The 23155-nt window shown below is 41.5% G+C and overlaps 1 protein-coding gene across 2 annotated transcripts in view; it reads left to right on the top strand.

The window, feature by feature from the left end:
- The first annotated feature begins 921 nt into the window (after positions 1-921).
- The window catches only part of BEND4 (BEN domain containing 4), a 35949-nt gene continuing 13715 nt past the window's right edge, over positions 922-23155 (top strand). For both annotated transcript variants that reach the window (XM_075930513.1, XM_075930512.1), the window contains exons 1-2: positions 922-1412; positions 15755-16315. In XM_075930513.1, the coding sequence (XP_075786628.1) occupies positions 1004-1412; positions 15755-16315 (970 nt within the window). In that variant the 5' untranslated portion in view covers positions 922-1003. The remainder of the gene's footprint in view (positions 1413-15754; positions 16316-23155) is intronic.

Below are 23155 nucleotides of genomic sequence, written 5' to 3' on the forward strand. Positions count from 1 at the left end.
TAACGGTTTGGGGCAGAGTGGAGATGGCAGTGATCCACCTGTCCAGCTCCTGTGAGCAGTTCGCCAAAAAGCAGAGCCAGAGAGATACTGCAAATAATGTTAAATGTGATTAATCTCTCGGGTTCCCAGAAATCTGACATGCATGAGTTACAGTGAAACCGCTTTCCTTTCGCCATGCGATGCTTTTGCATAATAAGAAAGAAAATGTCCTCTGTGCCCTAATCAGCTCTGACAGTCCCTGAACTCGCAAATACTTTTATTTATGGCATTATTTATTTCATCTCTAATACATGGGCACAGAGGCTGCTGCCATCGCGGGCTGCGCGAGGCACCCGGGGATGGGGGGTGAATGGCAATTAGACACTGAGGTAGCCTGCGAGGTGCCTGTGCGTGCAAACCTGAGCCACACGCCGCCAGTAGCGCGCCGAGAGGGGAAGGGAGCGGAGGGGCGGCGAGCGGCAGCCACAGGCGCAACCGCTGTCGCGCCCCGCCAAACTTGGCGGGCCCCCCTCGGCTCGCCTCAAAGTTCCGTTTACACGGCAGGGGCGCCCGTGGCGGGGCGAGCGGCAGCGCTGACACCCCCGCCCCTTCCCGGGGGGGCGACCCAGGGCGCTTCTCCTTCCCGCCCTGCAGCTCGCCGCGCAGCCAGAGGCGCTGCAGCCCCCCGCGCAGGGCCGGGGTCCGGCGCAGCGGAGGCGCCTGGCGAGCGCGGCCCTCGCCCACCTGCCTGGGCGCAGCTGGGGCCCCGCGGCTGGGCAGGGACAGGGGCAAGGGGCGGCCGCGCCAAGTCCCGCCCCCCTGCCCCGTTATCATTAGCGGCGGCTCCCCGAAAGCCTTGCTCTTTGCCTCCCGTCTCCCTCCAGGCATTGGCGCGGCCGCCTGTCAATCACCCCGGCCCCCCAGCGCACCGGGCTCCGCCGTGCCACAGAGACGGGCGGCGGCGGCGGCGGCGGCAGACGCAGCCCGGCGGGAAGGGGCCGGGAGCCGCCGCCGCAGCGGCGGGATGCTGATGATGATGGAGGAGGAGATGCAGGCGGCGGAGGAGGGGCCCAGCCTCCCCCGGCTCTATCGGCAGCGCAGCCCCTACAGCGTCCTCAAGACCTTCCCCAGCAGGCGGCCAGCCCTGCCCAAGCGCTACGAGAGACCCACCATGGTGGAGCTGCCCCACCTGCGGCCGGCGGGGCAGCCCTTCCCGCCCGCCGCCTCCAGCAGCAGCGAGCCGCACCACTACCCCAGCGGGCCCGCCAGAGCCGCCGCCGCCGCCGCCGCGCAGAGCCACCCGCGGACTCCCGCCCCGCCGCTGGGGCCCCAGGCAGCCTCCTCCTCCTCGGCCCGCTACGGCCAGGGCCAGCCGGGGGGCGGCGGCGGCAGCGGCGAGGGCGGCATCAGCAGCAGCCTGGAGCTGAGCGCAGGTACCAACTCTTCCCGGCAACTTCGCGCCGCACTTCGCGAGGGGCAGGCGGGGCGGGCGCCTGAGCGGAAGGGGCTCCCCCCAACGCGGACAGTCACCCTAGACCGGGGGCGGGCGCCCCTTTCCAGCACTTGCTAAGAGGGCGCGGGGGAGGGGGGGAGAGACGCTGCAGAAGGAGGCTTTAGCCTCCTACACCTGGGGGATGCTGCTCCCCTGCTCGTCTTCTCCAACCCCAGCGCCTCCCCCCCTTTCGCAGGCTGCTCCCCAGCGGGCAGGGGGAACGTGCGCTCAGCACGGGGTGAGGGGAGACGCGGTGCGAGGAGCGCTCTCTCTCCGCCCCCCTCAGTGACTTTTACAGGCAAAATGATCTCACGCTGCACAACTAAAGTTCCTGCACGCGACCCCGCCCTTGGCAAGTTAATCTTGGTATCTCGCACCTATGAAACCTGCCCGAAAGGAGAGCTCTCTGCTATAAAGCAAGGGCGGTTCCCTATTGCCCTGGTTGAGTTCAGACGTCGCAGCAAACCTTTCACACCCTGCCTCAACCTTTTGCCATGCAGGGGTTAGTTTTCAGAAGGAAGCCCTTTCATAAAAAGCTGCATCGCAGATTGCTGATGCTTTTTCTGTTAGGGCTTTCTTGAAAGCTAATCTTGATGCCTCAGAAAAGTACAGCCTCCGATTTCTACTTCTGGACTGCACATAACAATGTACAGAGAAGTGACAGGGCAGAAATCTTCCAGGTGCCTAGGACCTCAGTGGCTTGATTCAGTGAAATTTGCAAATCAGGGAAGGAAAATGGTCTTAGGCCATTTGTCATAGAAAGCAGATGATAATGGACTGATTATTAAGAAGTTGTAATTAAGAAAAAGAAAAGTAGACTTCTAGCTTCCTTGCCTTATCTTCACAGAATGAACAAAGGAACAGGAGATCAAAATAATTTTTCTCTAAAGGTGTAACATACTAAGATATTAAAAGCATATCTTTCTTCTAGTGCTGGTTTGGAGTTAAAACCCACATAGATCTTGATATGCAACCTAAATTTGGCATCAGGAAATGGGAAATTGCATCTTTAAGCAGAGTACAATCAAAAATGAATTACAATAAATCCTATATAATTGCATAGGTCATTCTCTTTAATGAGATTTTATTAACCTGACTGTCAGGCTTCTGAGTCAGGCAGATATTTTATCTTCTTCAACTGATAAAAGTGTCAGCTATAAACCACCATATAAATATTCATAAATCTACACATCTGTGGCAGCCTATCAGCATCATTCTTTTGGACATTAAAAGCATTCTAATTACTTTCTGTCTAGCAGAGCTGAAATGCTGCCTGTTATAGTATGTGCTTGGCAGGCATGATTGCTTTTGTTTGGCATCACAAATTGCAGCATCCTATTTTATATACTGATGGTCCAGAAAATATTCAGGGTCTGACTGAACAGGATGAATATTAGGAAGCACCATCTGGTTTTGATAACATTGGTTATATTAACTCATCTGTTAAATAAATCAATGATGTATCAAAAATTATTTAGAAAAATTGGATCCTGTTTTGGTATGTTGATGTTTGCCTTTGTAACAAATGTGATGACATTTCTTTACTAAACAGCATGATAGATTAGTTGTTAGAATATACAGCTGTTTTAATGCATGTTTTTTCTCCAATTTAACACATTGCTTCTTCCATCAAATCTCTACAAATAATTTTAGCATACCACAAAATAAGTTTTATCCTTTATATATAATTAGTTTGACAATTGACTACTTTGATGAACAAACCCCATAACCCATGTCATTAGATCATACCTTTTCCTATGCAAAACTATTGATGTTAAATAATTTAACAGTATTATTTCACTGCCTTATGGAACACAGTCAAACAACTACTAATAAACATGATACTTATGATTTCTCTACAGACATGGAATACTCTTTAGAAGATATGTATACTGGTAAATAAATGTACAAGGCCTTATTTACAACAAAACATTCTGTGCAGAAGTCCTATGCTTTGACAAGCAGAAGTGTGAACTTTCTGCTATATTATTGAATCATGCAAGTATATAGGGCCTGCTCCTAAATTTTGCCATTCACTTCAATTCCACCCACCCCACCCTTATACCTTAAGAACATTGTTTGCAGAGTTAAGCGCTATTGAACTGAGCTTATTGCCGGCTCACCCATGTCCCACTTTTCTTAAGCCTTACCTACACTAGCATGCACAACACTGCCTCTATAGTTTATGAGCTAATCAAAGAAAACCCAATGCAAAGCAAGAATAGGTCACAGGCGGAGCCAAATTAAGACACATGCATTATAGACCCATATGTAGAACTCTGCCTCCTGAAATGATGATTAATTATATCAAAATTTCAACTTTCATTTTTTAAAAAAGTCTCATCACTTTCTCATCACTCTGAAGAAAATTTTGAAAACATGAACTGATGTAGTGATGTCTGCCTGTTGCAGATAGCCTGAAACAATCATTTTGAGAGATGCAAGCTGGTCCACACATCTCAATGTAGTGTTAAGTCCAAGACCTACTGCCAAGACACTCCCAGCAGAGGTCTGTGCGTAGCTAAGCCTAGGGTAGAAAAAAAGTGTGTATGTACAATGAGATAGCTGACATGTAAATACACACTTTTTTCCTGTTAGACTTGACCTGTGCATCGGGAGAATAGAGCAGTGGGTCTGGTCTGGCTTATACACAAAGTAAGTTGGCTGCTGGATGTGTAGTGGGAAGGCTCACCCACAGCTTCCAAAGGGAGGACAGGGCTCCAATGTCACCTCTACTGTTCCGATCCCAAGGGAAGGGAAAGCCCCACTGCTGCTCCTAAGGGACTTGCTGCTAGGGAGTAGAGGATCCCTTCCACCCCCAGTCACCAGACCACTGCACAGGGGTAGGGCACTGTATTGTAATATATCTAGGACCTTGGATTGCCTTTATCCAGTCTTAGGCACAACTCAGTCAAATTCAAGACAATAGTACTGAAACGCTCAAATCCTTTGACTAGATCTATTTCCTCACTGTATATCAGTTTTCTTACCCCCAAATCTTTCAGCTATATAGCTATTCAGAAAACAATTTTATTCTAATTGCTTCATGATGCTTCCAAAAAATAATTACTTATGGGGAGAAATGTCAGGTAAATTCTATCCTGCAAAGTGAAAGTGTCACAGAGCTATGAAGAATCAGAAGTAGGGAGTTATACTAAAAACACTCATTCTCTCAATTACTGACTAGTTCCTCATATAAGTGGTATGTCTTCATTTGAGCCGAGAGATGAGGGTCCTAGTTCAAGTAAATACATACATGCTATCTCCGCTTGAGTTAGTGTACTAAATAGATCCATGTAGTCAGGGTAACACAAACTGCAGCTCAGGCTGGCCGTCTAAGTATGTACCTAGCTGATTCAAGTAGGTACATACTTGGGCATAAGACACCACCCAAGCTACCATGTCTACACAGTTATTTTTAGCTTACTAGTTGGAGCAGAACTTCTGCAGGTATGTCTATGGGAGCTGGGAATCAAATTCAGAGCAGGATTAAGATGCACGCATTAACAAACACAAAAAACTGACAATACCTCTGTTTCCCCATTTAAAATATTACTCTTGTGTTATAATTCATTCATATTATTTTTTTCTGAGCTGGGAAAGTGTATATTAATAATACTTGGGCACACTTACTCTAACAAGAACCATATAATAATAATCCCACTTAGTCCGGAAAGACCTGAGTGAATAGGAAGACCTTGGAGTGCGACCTGAAATTGACTACAAGGATTTTGTTGGACCAATTGAGGAAGTGAATTGCAGAGTCAAGGGTTGTCATTAAATACTGTACTGCCAGTAACCTAGTGTTCAAAATTTAGGATTCTAGAACATCCTGGCTAGTCAAAAGCCAAGATGATGCAGCTATGCATCACTATTATGCAAGCAGATTACTGCACTTTTTACTAGCTGTATTTTTTAAAGATGCTTTGTAGGTCATTTTGCTCAAATCCAGCTGAAAGGTAACAAAAGCTCTGTGGCAAGGTCCCTATCTGAGAAGACAGTTAACTCCTAGAGATATTGGTAGAAAAAGTAACATTGCTCTTACCTGAGAATCTAAGAATAGTTTAGTATTTACTAGAAACCTCAAACTCCATTAGGTCCTTACATTGCAAGTGACCATCCCTGTCCCAGGAATCTCACAATCTAAGTACTCAACAAAGACAAAAATATTTAGCATTATCCCCATTTTGTTTATGAAAAGAACTGAAGGACAGAGACACTAAGACTAGGAAGGGGATGGTTTGAAGAGATAACATGATCTTGGTAACTAATTGACCATTCATTATCAGTGAGAAATAGGTCAATGGAGGGATGATAGGAATTACTAGAGAACTTTTTGGGTGTCTGGCTGATGAGTCTTGCCCACATGCTCAGGGTTTAGCTGATCGCCATATTTGGGGTCGGGAAGGAATTTTCCTCCAGGGTAGATTGGCAGAGGCCCTGGAGGTTTTTCGCCTTCCTCTGTAGCATGGGGTACAGATCACAGCTAGAGGATTCTCTGCATCTTGGGGTCTTCAAAGTATTTGAAGGCTTCAATAGCTGAGATATAGGTGAGAGGATTATTCTGGGAGGGGTGGGTGAGATTCTGTGGCCTGCACTGTGCAGGGGGTCAGACTAGATGATCATAATGGTCCCTTCTGACCTTAAAGTCTATGAGTCTAGGAATTTCAAAATCAATATGGGATTAAGCCCCCAAACCATTAGAAACTAATGGGAACCTAATGAGAATTGGACATCCAAATTTCAAGTGGGTTTGAAAATCTTATCCTAAGCAACTTTTCTCAGGTCCCATAGGAGGTCTGTGTCAGAGCTAAAATTGCATCTGAGTCCCAATCCAATATTTTGATCCTAAGAATATCCTTACTCTACACTGAAAAAAAGCCCTAGAGTTTCCTAAATTGTGGTATGTTTACACCAGGGCTACGTCTAGACTGGCATGATTTTCTGCAAATGCTTTTAACGGAAAAGTTTTTCCGTTAAAAGCATTTGCGGAAAAGAGCGTCAAGATTGGCACGGACGCTTTTCCACAAAAGCACTGTTTGCGGAAAAGCATCCGTGCCAATCTAGACGCGGTTTTGTGCAAGAAAGCCCTGATCGCCATTTTCATGATTGAGGCTTTTTTCCGCAAAACAATAACGCGTTGTCTACACTGGCCCTCTTGCGCAAAAGCATTTGCACAAGAGGGCTTTTGCCCGAACGGGAGCAGCATAGCATTTCCACAATAACACTGACCAGTGTAGACAGCTGGCAAGTTTTTCCACAAAAGCAGCTGCTTTTGTGGAAAAACTTGCCAGTCTAGACGCAGCCCAGTAGTAAACACTTCACAAGAATATTTAAGATCAGATGTGAACCAATTAAGTTTGGGAACTTCTGGTGTAGAGTTAGCAGATATTACACCCACCATTTTCATCAAGAATTCTCATCAATCTTAGTTCCTCCGACACCTAAGCATAACTACTATCTGGTCTTGTTGATTTTTCAGACACCTCATTCTTACTGAAGCCCTTATACTGGTCATGCACTGGGCAAGTTGAGAAACCACATAGCTTGGGTCCACTAAAAACAAGATGTAGAGATGAGATACATACATGGGAAATGTAGCTGTCCTAAAATGGTATTATCCACTGTTGGTCTGTATGCATAGATTAAACAGTTCAGCTTGGAACAGTCATTCTTTTAGTGGTCTGATGATGATCTATAAGTATTTTATGTGCCTGATCTCACAAATTCTTACTCAGGAAAGTTAAATATCCAAGCTATACATATTATGTGATTTTAATCCTAGGGTAGGTCAGGACTGCACCACATGGCATGGGAAGCAAGAACTCAAATGGTACCCTTCTTCAAAATTGTGTGCAGCATGAGCTTGCTATTGCAAGCGTATTCTTCCAATAGGCAAACAAATATAAAGCAACTTGGATGTCCCCTCAGTCTAAGCACTGGCAAATGATTGACTATTTCATTACAAAACAGATCTTTCTGATGTTAAGTTGACTCATGCAATGAATGACATGGGCTCCTGGTCTGACCATTACACAATATGTAGTGTTGTCTCCTTGAGCCTTTATCTGCCATTCTGCTGTATGCTGGAAAAAGTTAGTTGTAGGTAAACTTGAAATGTCCGAGACAATAGCATTGTTTCAACTTAGTCTTGATGCTTCCATATTTATCAACAATAAAGGTCCAGAGCAGCCATCCACTGTTGAGGAGGACTAGATTAACATCAAGGAAACCACTGTAAAACTGCTGTCAAAATACTAGGTTTCCGAAAATGCAAACAAAAGGACTAGTTAAATGACAAGGACAAAAATGCCCAGGCTCTTCTTGATAAGATGCACGTGACGCACCTGGCCTGAATCAACGATAAAGAGAAAGTCTCCAGTAAATCAGTAAACATTTGAGATATACTTTCTGCCTAAGTCAAATTGTGTCAAATGAAAGAGGACTGGTGGAAATGTAAAGCAGTCAAACTTCAAGGTGCAGCTGATGGACATAATTTTAAAGCATGCTATGATGGGCTGAAGGCAGTCTATGGACTGGGTGTTGCTGGCTTTTTGCCAGTGTGCTCTGCTGATGGCAGCACTCTGATTACAGATAATGCTAAAATCTTTCACCTCTGGGTTGAACATTTTCACAATGTATTAAATCAGACATCAACTTTGACAGCAGCATTCTTGAGGAGATTCCTCAGTAAGGTAATGATTCACAGCTGGTTATACTGCCAATTCTTGATGAGATACAAAAAGATGTCAATAAGATGAAATCTGGAAAGGCACCTGGCAGTGATGTGTTCCCATCAGAGGTTTTTAAAGCTGCTGGTGACCAGCTAATGCACCGTCTCACCCATTTATCTATCACCATTTGGGAGAAAGAGAAAGTCCCCCAGGACTTCAGAGATGTCCTTATTGTACACATATACAGGAGAAAAGGTGACTGTGCATGCTATGATGACCACCAGGCCATTACACTCCTATCTATAGCTGGTGAAATCAGGCCCTCATCCTCTACCACAGGCTGTCATTACATGTCACATGGCATCATTCCTAAAAGACAGTGTGGATTGCATGCCGGCTGAGACACTGCCAACATGATGTTCACAGCCAGGCAGATCGAAGAAAAATGTAGAGAACAACATCAGGATATCTACATGATTTTCATTGACTGGAACAAGGTGTTTGACATGGTTATCAGAAACAGGCTTTGGAAGGTACTTGGGAGAATTGGCTGTCCTGAAAAATTTATCAGTATAGTTTGGTCTTTTCATGATGGAATGTTGGGTTGTATGTTGGGTGACATCAGCACCTTTTGAAGTATCAAATGGTACAAAACAAGGATGTGTCCTTGCTCCTCTCCTATTCAGTATCTACTTTTCTATTTTGCTGTTGTTTGTTTTTAAGGATTGCAGTTTGGGCATACCTATTCAGTTCCAAACTGATGGTAGCATTTTCAACCTCTGAAGACTTCAAGCTCACACCAAAATGTTCACTACAACTTTTATGACATCCTGTTTGCTGATGACTGTGCATTGTTGGTTCACTCAGTCGAGGACACACAGAAGCTTTTTGATCATTTTACTATTTCTGCTCACTGTTTTGGACTCACTGAGAGCCTCAAGAAGACAGAGGTTATGTCTCAGTCTGTGTGGAAAGATCCCAGCACTCCAGTGATAACTGCTGCTGATATACCTCCTTAAGGCTGTCAATAAGTTTTACTACCTTGGAAGCATACTCCCCTCCAGCATAAACACTGATTACGATATATTTGCTAGACTAGCCAAGGCCAGTGCTACCTTCAGAAGATTGACCAAGCACTTATGTAATGATCATGGTGTTAAACTGTTACCTCCGTATGAATTTTATCACGCAGTTGTCCTGAATATCCAACCATATGGCTCGGAGTCATGGACTTTATATCGTCATCATGTTTTGAAACTATATGTGCTGCCTTGAGAAAATTGCCAAGGTGACTTGTGGGGACAAAATTCCTAACACAGAGGTCCTTAAGGTGTGTGGTGTCATGGGTGTGGAAGCAATGCTTATGAACAGTATTACTGGATTGGTTATGTCATGAGGATGGCTGATACACAGATACCAAAGATGGTCTTCTATGGTTAGCTTGTTCACTGAAAATGCTCTATTGATTGTCCATATAAACATTATAAAGATATCCTAAAAGCCAATGTGAAGTCATGAATCTTATCTCCCAGTGACCTGGAAATCATAGCTCAGGACAGACTGTTTTGATGGCAAACTATTGTACAGACTTTCAAACATTTTGAAAGTCAATGAAACATTGTAATGAGGACATTACAAGAAAAGCATAGGACCTGAAAAGAGTGTACTACACCTACAGATGGCAGATTTTTGCTGTGACATCTGTAATCAGGATTGCCTTAGTTGCTTATCAACAGTGTCATGATTATGAGGGTTAGCCAGCAGCCTGGGGATTAAGGGTTAACTACACCTAGCCAGGTGGAGTGACCAGTAGGAATGTAAGTGGGACTTTCAAACTGAGACAAAGGAATTTGGGTTTTTTCCTTTCTTTTTTTGTCTCTCTCAGAGAGTTCTCTGCAGTTACAGAGAGGGACAAGCATGTCTCTCTCTCTCCCCAAGACACCATTCTTCATTTTCTGTAAGTAGGGTAAAGGTTAGGTAGTTTCGTTAGGCATTATTGTTTTAAGGGTTGGGTATGGGATCTGATATTTGGCACTGCTTAAGAGATGTTTGGCTTTTCTTTTTAACTAAGTTCTAGCCCATGGAGTAATTCCTCCATGAGTATATTTTGTTACGTTTCCATCTGATCCTTATGCTTGCAACAGGAATATTGTTGTAATAATAAAAGTTTTCTCTTTTCTTTTTATTAACCTCGCATCGGTTAACTGTGTGCCTGATTTTTATAATAGGGGTGAGATTTCCCAAATGATCTTTCCCCTACTCTCGTTATTAATATTTGGGTGGTGGCAGCAGAAGTTTTATTCCCAAAATCTAGGTTTTTAAGATTTTGGGGGAAGTTTTATACCAAAGCCTGGTAGATAAGGCTTTGGGGTACACTTGCTGGCCCCCACTTCTGCATTTATCATGCCAGAGTGGGGAAGGAGCCATGACATGGTGGCATAGTGGTGGGATTATTTTGAGAACCCAGGATTTTTAAAAGGACACAGGTTTTTCTTTGAGTTACAAGCTTTGCAGTTTTTCCTTTTTTTTTTTTTTCTTTCTTTTGTTTCTGTGGGGCCTCGGGGAGAGGCAGACAGAAGCTTAAGCCAGACACAGACTATCCCAAATAGTTTTGTTTTTTTATAGATTTCGGGACAACTGGATAGCTAGGGTACTTAAGGCAGAATGTCCAGCTCTAGGACAGATTCATACCCCAAGGAGAGGGCAGGAGCAATGTACAGCAGTGCTGCTCCTCCCTCACCTCTGCCTTCTCTATGGGAAGCTGCCTGTAAGGCAGTTGGTAGACCTCTAACTCAGAAAGAGGTTGAGCTTATCCTACGGATAGAGGAGAGGCGAGCACAAACTGAGCGTGAGGAGCAAGAACACCAGGCCAAGCTAGCAGCAATAGAAGCTGAGAAGGAACTCAAGGAACAAGAACACCAGGCCAGACTAGCAGAAATAAAGGCAGAGACCAGATGAATGGAAGAACCACAGAGACTGTATCCTCCCAGGAGTTCAGTGTATAATCATGGGGGGATGTGGCGTGATTATAGCATGGCTAATATGTATAATCAGGCTGATACCTTAATCCAGCCTCAGGACATGTATGAGGTTTGTGAATGGGGTGAGGGTAGCTCTGGGAAATTGTCCATGACTAGTCTGTCCTGGGAGCAAGATAAAAGTTTCTCTGAGTGTTTACCTAAGGGAGATAGTTGTGTGTCTGTGAGTGAGGCCTCTAAATATCTGCCTGGAGCCTCAGAGGAGAGGCTGGAGTCAGATTTTTGGGCAGATTTTTGGGTTCTCCTTGCCCTATTTCGGGAAAGTGACCCTTTGGAGCAGTCTGGAGTGGCTGGCCAGAGTGAAAGTTTATTTGGGGAAAAAGAAAGGAAAAAACCAAATTCCTTTGTCTCAGTTTGAAAGTCCCACCTACATTCCTACTGGTCACTCCACCTGGCTAGGTGCAGTTAACCCTTAATCCCCAGGCTGCTGGCTAACCCTCATAATCATGACAAACGGCATCATAGAAGATGAGCTCTGACGATCAATAGCTCAGTCCATACTCAGGCAAACTCTGACTGTAGTCGAAGGTAACTTTTTCAAAGTAAAGACTGGGGGATTTGGCCTAATAGAATTACATGATTAGTGAATCTTACGGTGGAGCTAAAATAACACTTGAACACCATCTTTATAATCTAATTATCCAATTTTAATTCAATGCAGTCATTTCAACAGAACACTTTTCTTGGGTAATATATAACATTAAAATCAATTAAGAATCATGTATCACTTCAATATTCATATAAAAACAAAACTTTTCACCCTAAGTGATGATAAACTTTGCGCAGTGCTTTTATTTCTAACTGCAGTCTGCAAAAGCTACAATACTGATTGAAAAACAGGACTATGTATCACTTTAAAGACTAACAGGATGGTTTATTAGATGATGAGCTTTCGTGGGCCAGACCCACTTCCTCAGATCAATATGTGGAAGAAAATTGGCACAACCATATATACCAAAGGATACAATCAAAAAAATGAACACATATAAAAAGGACAAATCAAATTTCAGAACAGAAGGGGGATGAGGGGAGGAGGAGGTAAATGTCTGTGAGCTAATGATATTAGAGGTTATAATTGGGGAAGCTATCTTTGTAACGGATAAGATAATTAATGTCTTTGTTTAGACCAAGATGTAAAGTGTCGAATTTAAGCATGAAAGTCTGGTGTAAAAAGGTCTTTGAAGCAGGATGCAGGTAATCAAGTTGTTGAGACAATGCCCTTTCTGGTTGAAATGGCAAGAAACTGTTTTTTCTTTGTGATCCTGTCTAATATCTGTTTTGTGGGCATTGATTCTTTGGCGAAGTGTCTGAGACGTTTGTCCAATGTACATAGCAGATGGAAACTTTCAGTACATGATAACAAATTATATTTCTGGATGAGCAGGAATATGTGTTCTTGATCTTATAACTCAATTGGTTAGGTCCAATAATGGTATCAGCAGGGTGAATATGTGGACAAAGCTGGCAACGGGGTTTGTTGCAAGGGAAAGTACCGGGGTGTTGGTATTAGTGTGGTTTGTCCTGTGGTTGTTGGTAAGAATCATCTTGAGGTTAGGTGGTTGTCTATAGGAGACTATATGTCTGTCTCCCAGAGCCTCTCGGAGTTTAGTATTCTGTTCCAGTATAGGTTGTAATTTATTGATAATGTGTTGGACAGTTTTAAGTTGGAGGCTATAGGTGATGACAAGTGGTGTTCTATTGTTGGTTTTCTTGGGTCTGTCTTGAAGTAGATGGTTTCTGGGTATTGGTCTGGCTCTTTCAATTTGTTTTTTTATTTCTTCGGGTGGGTAGTTGAGGTTTATAAATGCTTGGTAGAGATCCTGAAGTTTCTGGTCTCTGTCAGTGGGATTAGAGCAGATGTGGTTGTATCAAAGGGCTTGGCTATAGATGATGGATCGAATGGTGTGTTCTGGATGGAAGCTGGAGGCATGTAGGTAACTATATGAGTCGGTGGTTTTTCTGTAGTATGTGCTAAATGGGCAGACTTCTGTTTGTTTTTCCATCATAAGTAATAACAATACTTTTCATTATAGTATTTTAATTCTTTTTTGTTAACTTTGATGTTTATCATTAAAATGGATGAAAAATTTAAATATTTTCCATATTTGCTGTTACTGAGGTTTGTATTAGATCTGATACTAAATACAAGATTAAGCCTATATTCTTATTTCCTTTACATTTTGAGTGATTGTCATATTGAGTATGGTAAATATTTAGTTTTTAGTATCCTATAGATTTGATCTTTACTGATTTAATGTTCAATACAGTATTCTCCAATATTTAAATGTAAAATATCAAATATATATATTTCCTATCATAAGAAAAGTATTTGTACAGTGCTTAATCCCATTTCAGTTGTTTCATTCATTTTTTGTCCTTTTGCAACAAGGATATATAAAGAATGAGTAACTGCTTTGCCAATTGGGATCACGGTGATTAAAATGCAAACAGTAAATGCAACTTCAGGTCTGGAATTGGATTATGGGATTAAAACTGCTGTGTATTAGGACTGCAAAATTCCAATCAATATTATCCTTTGATTTTTTTTAAACTAACGGAAGTGTAGAAGGCGAAGAAATGAGGGAAAGATACCACATCTTGAGACTGTTAGTGCTTAAATATTTTGATTTGTATGTCAATCAGAATGTTCCATTTAGAAAGCTCCAGTATCACTGTTTCCATCTCTGGATTTGCTCTAAGTATTTATGTTTACATTGTAGCTGGTAGGCTATACCATATTGTTTCTAGTTCATCATTCTAAAGGTTAAAGATAGCAGTACTTACATAAGTGAGAGTTTAGTAGAGAGAGTAAATAAAATGGAATGTGATTACATACAATACCTATATACTTCAATGTATTTTGCTACTGGGTACGAGACGAGGGTTGCCAGGTGTCCGGTATTGACCCAGACAATCCAGTATTTTTGCCTCCTGTCTGGTAAAAAAAAAAATTCAGAAAATACCAGACACCTAAAATGTCTGATATTTTCAGACTTTTTCCCCTGCCAGGAGGTGAAAATACCGGACACCTGGCAACCCTATACACACTCAGCAACCAGGCCCAGCCCACAGCCCCTCTAACCTTCCCCTCCACACACACTTAGCTGGTTCTGCAGGAAAGTTGCCTTCTGGCTCTGATCAAGAAAACAAGATGGCCACCAGCAAAAAGCCTAAAGACTTTTCTTAAAGGGGCCATGCTGTTTTATGCTGGTTTTTTTTTTTGTTTGTTTTGTTTTTTGTTTTTTTTGGCTTAACTCTCGGGGTCCTTTTTTTTCCTCAACAACTTTTGACTCCTCTCCCTCCCCCCAACAGAATTTTTTCCCCAGTGTTCTTTTTTTGGGGGGGTCCGTATTTTTGGTTAAACCATCTGCCAACCCTATACGAGGCTGAATGCGTGGCACCTTCTATTATTTGAAAAGAGGGCAACTACTAAGTGTTGGTTTTATTAACTACTGGGGATTGGAGGTTTTCCTGCATTTTTAAACAAAGAAAGGGTGGTAGGAAAAAGTTACTATATGTTTTAGTCTAACCCTGCCTCTGGCCTATACAGGAGTTTGTGGGTCTCAGAAGACAGCATGTGACTGTCATTCTCATTTCCTCTGCTGAGAGATTTCTCCCCGAGCTGGATCCAGGAATTTTAGAGACCTTTATGCTGGTTTGGCCCTTTCACTTGGTGTAAAGGGGCAAGAATGGTGGAGAGCAACTTAACTCATGTTGATTCAAATGCTCTTCGGGGAGAGTTGTTTTAATCTCACTAGGAGCAAGTAGATTTTTCCACCAATAGACACAGTCTTATGTAGCCAAGAGAAGCACCATTTTTTGAACGCATGAGTGTGTGGAGGGGGCTGTCTGCTGTTTTCTTCATGCCATCTGTGTGGTGTTGGGCCCCGTCCACATATACATACAGAGAGAGAGCAGAACTTAAGGGAAGCTAACATATCTTCCTCTAAATTCAGGCGTGATTCATGTGCTTACATTTGAGTCAGTGGTATCTGAATATTCAGAGTCCAGCATGGACGAAGGAGATGCAATGTCTAAGAGAAGACCAAGCACAGCAAGGAAAAACTCATGCTTAGAAGGTTTGGTGGGAAGAAGGGAGCATAGGGAACAAAAATAAAAACATAACATGAAATCTTGAAAACAAGTAACTGTATTTAACAGTTTCTGTTTAGCTACATGACAAGCATTTATCTGACTATATATTTGTAACAAATTATATCAAATTTGTGTTTTCTTCCCCATTTTCAGGTCTTATTCACTGCTTAGTTCATAGGGATTATCATCCTAGTGCAGTCCTGATTAAATAGCAAGGTCATAGAGGTACTCCCAAAATAGAAGCAAAGTAATGATGGGTTTAATCTCAATATTACCAAAGTATTAGAGCAGAAAATGTAATTTTAATATGTTCAGAAAAACATTGTAAGATGCTCTAAATCATTAGACTAGTTGTGTGTGTGGGGGGGGGGGGGAGAAGGGGTTAGACTAGCTAGTACCATCTGACATATCCTTTCTGCTTTAGTTTGTTGTGATTCATCTTCTCTTTTTTTTCTTTTCTTTTTTTTCTGTTTCAGAGAGTCGTATGATTCTGGATGCCTTTGCCCAACAATGCAGCCGGGTTCTTAGTCTTTTAAATTGTGGTGGAAAACTACTGGACAACAATCACTCTCAGTCCATGATTTCCTGTGTAAAGCAGGAAAATACAAGTTATAATGAAAGACAAGAGCAGTGTCAGCTGGGGAAAATGGTCCATAGTCAGTCATCAGACAATTTAGATATAGAGATGCAGTATATGCAAAAGAAACAGCAAACCTCAGCCTTTCTGAGGGTTTTTACTGATTCCCTTCAAAACTATTTGCTTTCTGGGAGCTTTGCATCTCAGAACACTTCATCAGTAAATGATTTTGGCCATTTGGCAGATGTGGATCCACTGTCAACCTCTCCAGTGCACACTTTAGGTGGATGGACATCCCCAGCAACCTCTGAGTCCCATGGTCATCCATCATCATCTACACTTCCCGAGGAGGAAGAGGAAGAGGAGGGATACTGTCCCCGATGTCAAGAGCTAGAGCAGGAGGTAATTTCACTACAACAAGAAAATGAGGAACTCCGGAGAAAACTGGAAAGCATTCCAGGTAAATATTCCCAGGCCATGTAATATTTTATTTATTAATATCAAATTTACTTTATGTAATATACTGTAGCAAAGATTATAATATTAAAATAAGCTTTTAAATGGTATGTTAGGAGTTTAATTATCACTTGTCAAAACAGAGGAACCCAGTGTTAAGGCTCCAACCCTAACTCCTACGGTTATGTCAACTATTACGCTTAATTTGGTATTGTACACTATATACTGCATTATTTGTTGATAAATTTCCATATGAACTGCAATATAGTCACACATGCATTCAGGATAAAATGCAATTATAATTCAGAATTTGCTTAGTTTGGGGGCATCTAAGTCATTTCAAGTAGGTTGTCATGGTACTTTAAAATACATGCTTTCATATTGCTTGCCTCTGCTGTTATTTAAATGGCAGTTATAATATGCAAACCTATTGATTTCCTCTTTTCTTAAAAAGCATCTATTCAAAGTTCACATGTGCCAATATTTTTAACAAAGTGGATGGAAAATTTAAATTGAACTTTATCCTCTTAAAACATACCCAAACCATCAAAACTAAAACATTCCTCCCACTCTTCACACCCATCTCCAGGAAGAGCTTGGAAAAAAAAGAGTCTCTCTGTAATATGTCCTGAAAGTTGAACTTTATCAGAATACAACAAGGAGAAGGAGGCCAATGTATGTTCCACAATAGAAAATTCTTCACTGAAAACACTCTCCACTCTTTTTTAAACCTGGAGGCTATTGGCACTTGAGATCAGCTGAGGTGTTTGAGTTGTGGTATTTCATAAGAACAAAGGATGTTTCTAAAGTATCTTGAATCCAAACCCTTTAGACCTTAAATAAAGATAAAAACACCTTGAGTAATACCAGAAACAAACTGGAAGCTAGTGAAGACTAAAGCACACATGCAACATGCACTTTTTTGGACACACACAAACTAGTGGAATGCAATGTTCTGTGTTTGCTGAAGGTTTTGAAAGTTCTTCAGGTGTATTCCCATCTAGAGCAGTATGTAACAGTAATCCACCATATACATGAGAAAGGCATGGATGGCTGCATATGAGAAGGGAAAAAAAATCACAACTTGCTAGCTAACTACAAATGGAAAAAAACTTGGCCACAGCTGTTGTTTGACCATCCAGATGATGATTTGGAAGACCCCAAGTTACAAATCTGAACAAACGTGATCAAAGCAGCTTACATAGCTTTCACTGTTTCTCTAGTTCTTCGTTCAGTTGCCAGCATTGTGTCTTTCCTATCTGTCCTGATCCTCCATCAGTGAGCTCTCAGCTAGCTTGACCATTTGACCTAGAAAGGCTATACTGAGAATGCGTACTCAATGCAAACTGCAAGGAATAGGGCAAACAATTACAAAAACTGGTGGGCTATTCTGTAATTAGATTCACCAAGCCAGTAATAAAATATTTTCTATAATACCACACTGGTTACCAAAATGTCAAATATTGTCCCCTTTAAGCAGTCCAACCTTTGGCTTCTATCAAGACAGCCTTGTCTAATATAATGAGAGATTACTAAAAACTGTATTCACCATTCTTAAAATTGTGCTAATCGTAAAGGACCAGACACATTGCCTGCCACGTCAATGAATATTTTAGATCTCACCCAAATACATGTTTACAGCCAATCCTTATTAACCTAATCTAAGATTTATTAATACAAAAAGAGAAGGGAGTTGCTATAGTTAAAAGGGCAATATACATACCAGTATGAGTAAAGTTCTTGGGTCAGTTTCATAGCAGAGATGGTGAGGTTGCTGATTTGTAAAAAGTCCTTTGAGAGTCAGTTTAAAAGGTTATATTTCAATAAGCAGTCCATGTGTAGAACATGTTCAAATTCTTCCATAATAATTCCAGGATGGATCCAGACTAACCTGGAGACCTTCATTTTGAAATGTAGACTTCCCCTATCAACATTTAAGCAGATCTGAGAATTTGGAGGGAGGAGGGGAAGATTAGGCCCAAAGTGTCTTTTATACTTGAAGGTGAGCATATAGGCCTCTTCACAAAGTGATGGTTGTAGTAGAGCTTCCTTTAGATAATACATATTGTTGCTTTGAAGCTAATCTCTTTCCTGAGCATACACTGGTAACTATTTGTATTCTTTAGCATAAGGCAATTAACCATTCAGACGGTTCACTAGAGGTTTACTGTGTAGAATTATAAGGTACAAAGAGAAATGAGGACAATAATATTATAACATCGCAAGTTTTGCCTAAATGATAATATCCGCATTTGATCTCTGAATCAACATAATACAGTAATGAAGTATTGAGAGACAGGAACAGAATTTTTGCATGCATAAGCTAATTAGATCACACTGTTAAACTTCGAATTATATATATGTAATCACAGACAAAATATACTTAGTGTCTACCCTTTGATTCTCTTATCAATACATGCATACATATTAAAGTTTACTTAACATGACTGATAACTATCTTCAAGGAATGACCATTTATCATTTTAGGTTTGCTTTAGAGGTCACTCAGCCTACTGGTTGCTTAATCCTCACTGGTTTAGCATTACAACTAGTTACTAGCAAATCTGATCAGCCACACTGTCCAGGTTGAATGAAACAAAAATGTAGTACATTCCAAAGGCACTGCAACTCACACTAACAGCTTTGTATGCATTTCGGGACAGGAGGGGTGACAAAATTTAACCCTGGGGTAACCAAAATGAAAGAATCCTCACTGCAGAGCTCACAATGCCACCTCTCAGGTCATAGATTCATAGAGCATAAGACAAGAAGACCATCAGTTCATCTAGTTTGACCTGTATATTACAGAGGCTATTACATTTCATCCAGCTACCCCTGTGTTGAGCCTAATCATTTCTTGGTTTTGATAAAGCACATCTTACAGGAAGGCATCTAGTCCTGATCTGATGATGTCAAGAGACAGAATCTATCACTTCCCTTGATAGTTTGTTCCAGTGCTTAATCACCTTCACTGTTAAAAATGTGTGCCTAATTTATTTGAATGTGTGTGGCTTCAGCAGCCAGAAATTAGCTCTTGCTATGCCCTTCTTCATTAAAGAGCCCTTTAGTACCCAGTATTTTCTCCCCCTGAAGGTATTTATATCCTATAATCACTCAGTCTTCTTTTTGATAAGATAACCAGGTGGATATTTTAAATCTTTCACTGAAAGGCAGTTTCTTCAGCCCTCAAAGTATTTCTGTGGTTCTCATCTGCATCCTTCCGCTTTTTCAACATCCTTTATAAAATGTGGACACCAGCACTGGATGTACTACTCCAGTATCAGTCACACCAGGTGTATACATAGATAAAATAAGCTCCCTACATTCTTGTCTATATAGCCAAGAATTGCATTCACCCTTTTTGCCACAGTATTACACTGGAAGCTCATGTTGAGTTGCTCATCTTCTATGACCCCTAAGTTCTAGAGAGTCGTTGCTTTCCAAGATGTAGCCCCCCATTCTGCAGTTGTGACCTGCATTCCTTGTACCTAGATCTATAACTTTGAATTTGACTGTATTAAAGCACATTTTTGTTTGAATGGGACCAATTTATTCTGTGATCCAGATGAGTGTGTGACAGCCCCATTCTCACAAATATTTGGCAAATCACAAAAACATTTGTGGCTCACATCAACCATTGTTTTATATGTACTTCCAAATCATTGAAGAAAATGTTGAATAATGTCAGGTCTCGTATTGAGTCCTGCAGAAGTCACTAGAAAATGCTCTTCAATGATATTCACCATTGACAGCTACTTTTTGAGATCTTTCACTTACCAGTTCTTAATCCATTTATTTTGTGCACTGATATTTTATAAAGCCTATTTTTAACTGGAGTATTGTATGGTACTAAGTCAAATTCTCTACAAATGCTCAAGTATACTACATTGACAAAGTTACCTTTTAACAACCAAACTTGTAATTTTATCAATGATTGAAATCAGGTTTGTTTTGACAAGACCTGTTTTCCATAAAACCATGTTGACTGGCTTTAATTATAATTCCTATCCTTAGTTCTTAATTAATTAAATCCCTTTTAATTTTCTATTATTTTGTCCTATATTGATATCAGGCCAAGTTGCCAGAATCATCTGGCTTGGCCTTTTTATTTTAAAAAGTAAGGGTCATTCAAGTGCAGTTCTTTTATAGCCCTACCAGGGATAGTAGGCACATCAGAAACACCTTATCTATGCTCTATTAAAGGATACAAAAAATCTAGAATAAATGTGCATGGATAGATCATTACCATATAATCAGCAGGAGATCAACAATGAAACCAGCACTGTCTGCATAACATCTTACAAAGGCCTAAAATCAAAATGATAGGAGTCAGGGAAATCTATGGACTCGAGGTACTGCCACAGTTGCTTTGCTGCCAAGGACTACTTGAGTCCACATTGTTGCCCAAAGCTCTCCAAATTGCCAAGGAGTGAATCTGTTTTAAAAATCAACTAGAAAAGGATCTCTTATCTGTTGTCCCACATTCTGACTCACTCCAATGAGGTCCTGCCAGCATGGGGGTTAACTATCTAGTCAGAGAATCAGTGTGATATTATCCACAGACTAATTAGCACACTCACAGCTTGAGATATTCTCCTCTGTATCTGATCAGACCACTCTTGATTCATTATCCAAAACACTTCTGCTGACCAAGACTTTGCAGGTTTTATGAGAGAACCAAAGAAACTTCATCACAAGATTCAGTAGTTCTTTGTGACAGTGTCATACCATAAAAGCCCTTTGCTCCCAGCAGTGCTCCAAAATTTTTCTTTGGTATTTCATCTGTTGTAGGTAGTCTGTGTACCATGGGCACTTGTTAGGAGTAATGCAAGTGAAGAGCTGCTGTTAGGAAACAATATGTCCTATCAGATTACTGAAAGAGTGGTTTATTAACTTAGTACTTTTCACCTTCAATGATGTATGGAACTTGACTGCTGCTTTTAGCTCCAAAGGAAGATCAATACAATAAATACAAAAATTTTAAAGGAGGTTAAATGGGAAATATATGGTCTGCCCTCAAAGTGAAATGTGACTCTCCACAAATTCAACAGTCTGTTCTTTATCTTTTACAACTGTATCAGAATGATTTTCTCCCTTCAGGGAGAAAATTATGTTATGCAGGAGGTCAGACTAAATTATCACAATGGTCCCTTCTGTCCTTGGAATTCATGTACAACCTGGATCTGGGGCACAATATATATTAAGTGCTCCAGATTCAGTTCTTACATAGAGCTTCACAAATTGTGAATGCCTCACTGCTTTAATAATAATCAACATGCTGCTTCCATTCTCAGTATGACCAAAAGGGAGATGGCACTGCTAAGTGATTAAAGAAGAGGTCTGGGAGTCAGGACATCAGGGTTCTCTTCCTATCTTGCTGCATGAGCTTAGGCAAATCATTCAGGGTACGTCTAAACTACATGGCTCCGTCGACAGAGCCATGTAGATTTGTTGTTTTGGCAAAGTCAAATGAAGCTGCGATTTAAATGATCGCGGCTTCATTTAAATTTACATGGCTGCCGCGCTGAGCCGACAAACAGCTGATCAGCTGTTTGTCCGCTCAGCGCGCTAGTCTGGACGCTCCCCTGTCGACATCAAAGCCCTTTGTCGGCAGCCCCGGTAAACCTCATCCCACGAGGTTTACCGGGGCTGCCGACAAAGGGCTTTGATGTCGACAGGGGAGCGTCCAGACTAGCGCGCTGAGCGGACAAACAGCTGATCAGCTGTTTGTCGGCTCAGCACGGCAGCCATGTAAATTTAAATGAAGCCGCGATCATTTAAATCGTGGCTTCATTTGACTTTGCCTATATGTCTAATCTACATGCCTCTGACGACAGAGGCATGTAGTCTAGACACAGCCTCAGTGTGCATACATGCACATACCTGTGTGAAAGAGTGTTACTGGGCAATGAATGGGAAGAGAGTTGTCAGGAGGTAACACAGGGATAGCCATCTCCTTTGCCCAGCCACAGAAAGTACTTCAGTTATTTCTTCGTGGGGGGAGTGGAAGAAGAAATTGACAGAGGTGGGGGCTAAAAAGATAAGATGATGCGTGCAGTACCCAGATGGTGAGCAGGGTAGATTGGTCAGCCACAGAAAATATGAAAAAAAAACCAATTGATTTTTTTTTTAAAGCCTTGATATTCCCTTTGAACCACTGTCTGAGTTTCTGTTGGTGCTTTGGACATTTTAATCTGATGTCTCCTCATCTGATCAGCTTTTCAGCTTCAAAGTGTGAAGTCATCTTACAAAGCAAAACTTGAATTAAATTAATGAGTGTTTTGCAAGGAACAGTGTACCAGAATAACCTTTGAATTTGCATGCAATAGCTGCTCTCATATCTTTGCTTTGCGACTTCATAGTGCTAGTTTATTGTACCAAAACATTCTATCCCAAATACACAAATTTTTACACCATACACACCTGTTCTTATACATGCTACAGTCACTTCTGCTGCTCTGGACCATATTATCCTTACTTTTTCCATGCTTCACATTGTGTGGTAAATTTATGGAAAGTTGATGTGGGAGAATTTTTATTGCAAACCATGGAAATTAGAGCAAAATTTGTAAAATATTCTGGATCAGTCTCGCTAGAATGAAGTCCCTTTGGAGAACTGTACCTCAAATTTAGTTTCTGTGGGGGCAACTCCTAATCTTGTAGTTAAACTTATAGTAGTTACTGCTCCTCTCTACCTAGTCATCTTTTGCAGCTCAAGGTTCATTATCATTCATTAGCAATAAATATGTGTAAAGGGGCTTACTGAGACTGTCCCTGCCCTGAAAAGCCTCTCCCACAGCATCTAACCTGAGATGTAAAGGTTGAGAGAAGGAGAAAACCAGTC

This window comes from Pelodiscus sinensis, chromosome 5 (genome assembly GCF_049634645.1).
Source record: "Pelodiscus sinensis isolate JC-2024 chromosome 5, ASM4963464v1, whole genome shotgun sequence".
Lineage (NCBI taxonomy): Eukaryota > Metazoa > Chordata > Testudines > Trionychidae > Pelodiscus > Pelodiscus sinensis.